We start from the raw sequence: 3252 nt of genomic DNA, 5'->3' as shown, positions 1-3252 counted from the left end.
CCTGAAAACAGAGACGTCCACCTGAAAACAGAGACGTCCACCTTAAAACAGAGACGTCCACCTTAAAACAGATGTCCACCTTAAAACAGAGAGGTCCACCTTAAATCAGAGACGTCCACCTTAAAACAGAGACGTCCACCTTAAAACAGAGACGTCCACCTGAAAACAGAGATGGCCACCTGAAAACAGAGACGTCCACCTGAAAACAGAGAGGTCCACCTTAAAACAGATGTCCACCTTAAAACAGAGACGTCCACCTTAAACAGAGATTTCCACCTTAAATCAGAGATGTCCACCTTAAAACAGAGAGGTCCACCTTAAATCAGAGACGTCCACCTTAAATCCCACGTCTCCTGTGAACAGCAGACTTCAACTGATGGAAAGTGAAGAAGAACTCAGAATCATCTCGTCTTCATTACATCAAATAGAAACGTGTTCATATATTTTGTATGATTTCATATGAATAAATTGTGTAAATTGTGAACATTTCATGTAATTGAACCTTGATGTTAAAGTTTAGAAACATTATAATCTGATCTAGAAGATGAAATAAAGTGTGTTAGATCTGAACAATGATTGAAGCTCAAACGTTCAGTTCATGATGAATTGATTCTTTATTCTTCATTTGGATCCATCAGCTTCCACAAAGTGCTCGCTGGTCTTCAGGACTCCACACACACAAGTCACAACAATCAAAGAAACGCAAGTTTAAAATGACAGTATCCATAACAAGAACTAGCATGACCGACTCACGGCTGTATTCCTCCACCAACCGCTCAAGTTACAGTTTACAAACATGTCCGTTCAAAACGTCACCACTTCATCATTTGTGTGAAATTATAAAGAATAATTAGATGAATTCTTGATTGTTTTGTGAAGTCGAAGTGACTTTTGACTTCACATTATAATCAGTTCATCCTTGAGTCCAAGTGGATGTTTGTGTCAGAGGTGAAGAAGTTCCCTCCAGACGTTCCTGATACATCACATTGATGAGAACGGAGCGGACGAACATCATGAAAACAAGATGACAACATGAAGCCTCTGGTCTCGGCTGTCGAGGACTAGAACGGCTAAACAAAGCACAACATGAGGAACTAAGTGATATATTTATATATGAAAAGGTAGAGAATAGAAACAAACAGCTGATTGTCAAACTAAACAACAACAAAAACAATAATACAACAATAACTGAAATAATAAAGATATATTTAGAAGAATGAGACATCAGGAGGACAGGTGCAGCTTTAAGGCTTTAAGACATAAACATCATGAATATAGTTATGATCTTTATCTCTAACTGCTCTGTTCCACTGTCACACACACCTTCATTGGTAATATATTCAGTTCATCATAAGTGTAAATGATTGGAAACATCCTCTCAGTGAAAGTGTGTGTGAAGGTGTGTATGTGTGTGTTAGTATCAGGATCAGAGAACGACAGCTTTCCTCTGTTCCAGTCCAGATTCACTCTGATCCTCTGGAGCTTCTTCTGCACTAAGAGATCAGTGGATGAAGCTGGTGGTGAGTGTGCTGAGTATTTATCATTATTGAACCATATACTCCATAATCCAGACCATATGTGTCCCTTCCTCTGGACAGACTCTGCTAACACACCCAGTACCCAGTATGTACTGTCTCCTACCTCGACATCCCAGCTGGGAGTCCCTGAGTTAAATCCCTCAGAGCCCAGAACAGACCAGTATTCATCAAACCTCTCTGGATTATCAGGAAGCTGCTGTCTCTCTCCTCCTCTCACACTGGTCAGATCTTCAGACAGGATGAGTTTTGGATGAGCAGTGTTTGGGTCCAGAATCACAGGAGTGTAGGAGACCATGTCCTTCATCTTGTTCCAGATGTTGAAGGCCAGGTTGCCCAGGTGTTTGGCCTCGTCTATCAGAGCTCCTGAGAGCAGCTGTGGATCCTCCAGCAGGGGGCGCTGCTGGACTCTTTCCACTGCAGCCTTGTAGTTGTTCAGGAATGAGACGTCTTCAGCTCTCAGCTCGTCCTCTGTGGCTCTGACTGTGTCTGAAAGAGCTGCTATCTCTCTGCTCAGAGCCTCCATCTTCTCCTTCATCATCTGACTCTTCTGCTCCTCTTCCTCCCTCAGTGCAGCCATCCTGGCCTCCTCTTCCTCCTCTAGAAACTGGTGAAGCTCGTCAAACTGCTCCTTAATCTGCCTCTCTGTGCATCGGGCCTGGACCTTCATGTGTTCTGCTGTTTGATCAGACTTCACTTTAACTTCTTCATAAACCTTTAACTTCTCCTTTAAGATCTCCAGAGTTTCCTGAAGCTTCTTCTTGTGTTGTGGAGCAGCTTCATCGATGGGTCTGAATCTGTGGTCGGTGTGTTTCTCTGAATCTCTGCAGACGACACACACTGGCTGCTGATGGTCCAGACAGAAGAGTTTGAGTTTCTCAGAGTGCAGACTGCAGAGAGGCTCTGAAGCTCTCTGATCTCTCTTCAGTAAGAAGGACTCACACAGGTTCTTTAACGCCAGGTTAAGAGGTGGATCCTTTGAAGATCTCCTCTTACAAACTGGACACTCCTGAGTTGGTTTCTCTCTCCACCAGCTCTTCACACAGTCTTTACAGAAGCTGTGGCTACATGACAGAAGAACAGGATCTCTAAAGACTTCATGACAGACCGGACAGCAGAGATCCTCTTCTGATCTGGAAGCCATTTAGTCTCTGAGTGAAGCTGAAAACACAGAAAGTACATCAGTCATGGCTCCCCTCCCTCCTCTACTAACTTCACTGTTTTTAGTCAAACTCACATTCAGTGTGTGGAGCGTCAGCAGGTTGAAGCAGCAGTGTTGTAGTTTTCCTCTTTTCTCTCCTGTAGCTGAACTCACTCAGAGGAAGTTGTTAGTTTGTTCTGAAGGTGAATCTGATCGTCTGTTTTCAGTCTGCGTGTCTCTCTTTAGTGAGGGAGGAAGACAAACTGTTTCCTGCTTTGTCTCAGGTGAGTCAGGTGAGTGGTGGAGCTTTGTCACACCTCCTCTGATGAATGTTGTTGCTTCCCATGTAACACTGAGGTGTGTCTCATTCCAAAGCACTGATTCATTGCTGGATGTAGACTGATAGAGTGCAGCAGGCTGTTGTAACAGTTATCTTTGTGTTCAAATGTAGTCTGAACGTCAGTAGAATGTAGTGAAGGAGTTAAATATAATTTTGTATTCTTTGAATGAGGAACCATGGAACATCAAGGGAAAGGAGTAACGTGGAGTATTGTTGGAGAAGGGTAGTATGTGCAG

The 3252-nt window shown here is 43.3% G+C and overlaps 1 protein-coding gene across 2 annotated transcripts; it reads right to left on the bottom strand.

The window, feature by feature from the left end:
* Positions 1 to 916: 916 nt before the first annotated feature.
* Positions 917 to 2981, bottom strand: LOC116383068 (nuclear factor 7, ovary-like). Of its 2 annotated transcripts, none has more exons than XM_031846613.1 (2): positions 2773 to 2981; positions 917 to 2696 (listed from the first exon to the last, which is right to left on the bottom strand). In XM_031846613.1, the coding sequence occupies exon 2, from the start codon at positions 2677 to 2679 to the stop codon at positions 1294 to 1296; it is 1386 nt and encodes a 461-aa protein (XP_031702473.1). In that variant the 5' UTR covers positions 2680 to 2696; positions 2773 to 2981; the 3' UTR covers positions 917 to 1293. The 2 variants fall into 2 exon arrangements, with proteins under 2 accessions (XP_031702473.1, XP_031702481.1); XM_031846621.1 differs by having other exon boundaries at positions 917 to 2686.
* Between the last annotated feature and the right edge of the window lie 271 nt (positions 2982 to 3252).

Source organism: Anarrhichthys ocellatus, unplaced genomic scaffold (genome assembly GCF_004355925.1).
Source record: "Anarrhichthys ocellatus isolate YVR2014 unplaced genomic scaffold, GSC_Weel_1.0 scaffold1, whole genome shotgun sequence".
Classification (NCBI taxonomy): Eukaryota; Metazoa; Chordata; class Actinopteri; order Perciformes; family Anarhichadidae; genus Anarrhichthys; species Anarrhichthys ocellatus.
The sequence above is the reverse complement of the archived record's forward strand: the minus strand, read 5'-3'. Positions and strand labels throughout refer to the sequence as shown.

Coding starts and splice junctions, on each gene's coding strand:
- LOC116383068 (XM_031846613.1), bottom strand. CDS start 2,679: ATGGCTTCCAGATCAGAAGAGGATCTCTGCTGTCCGGTCTGTCATGAA.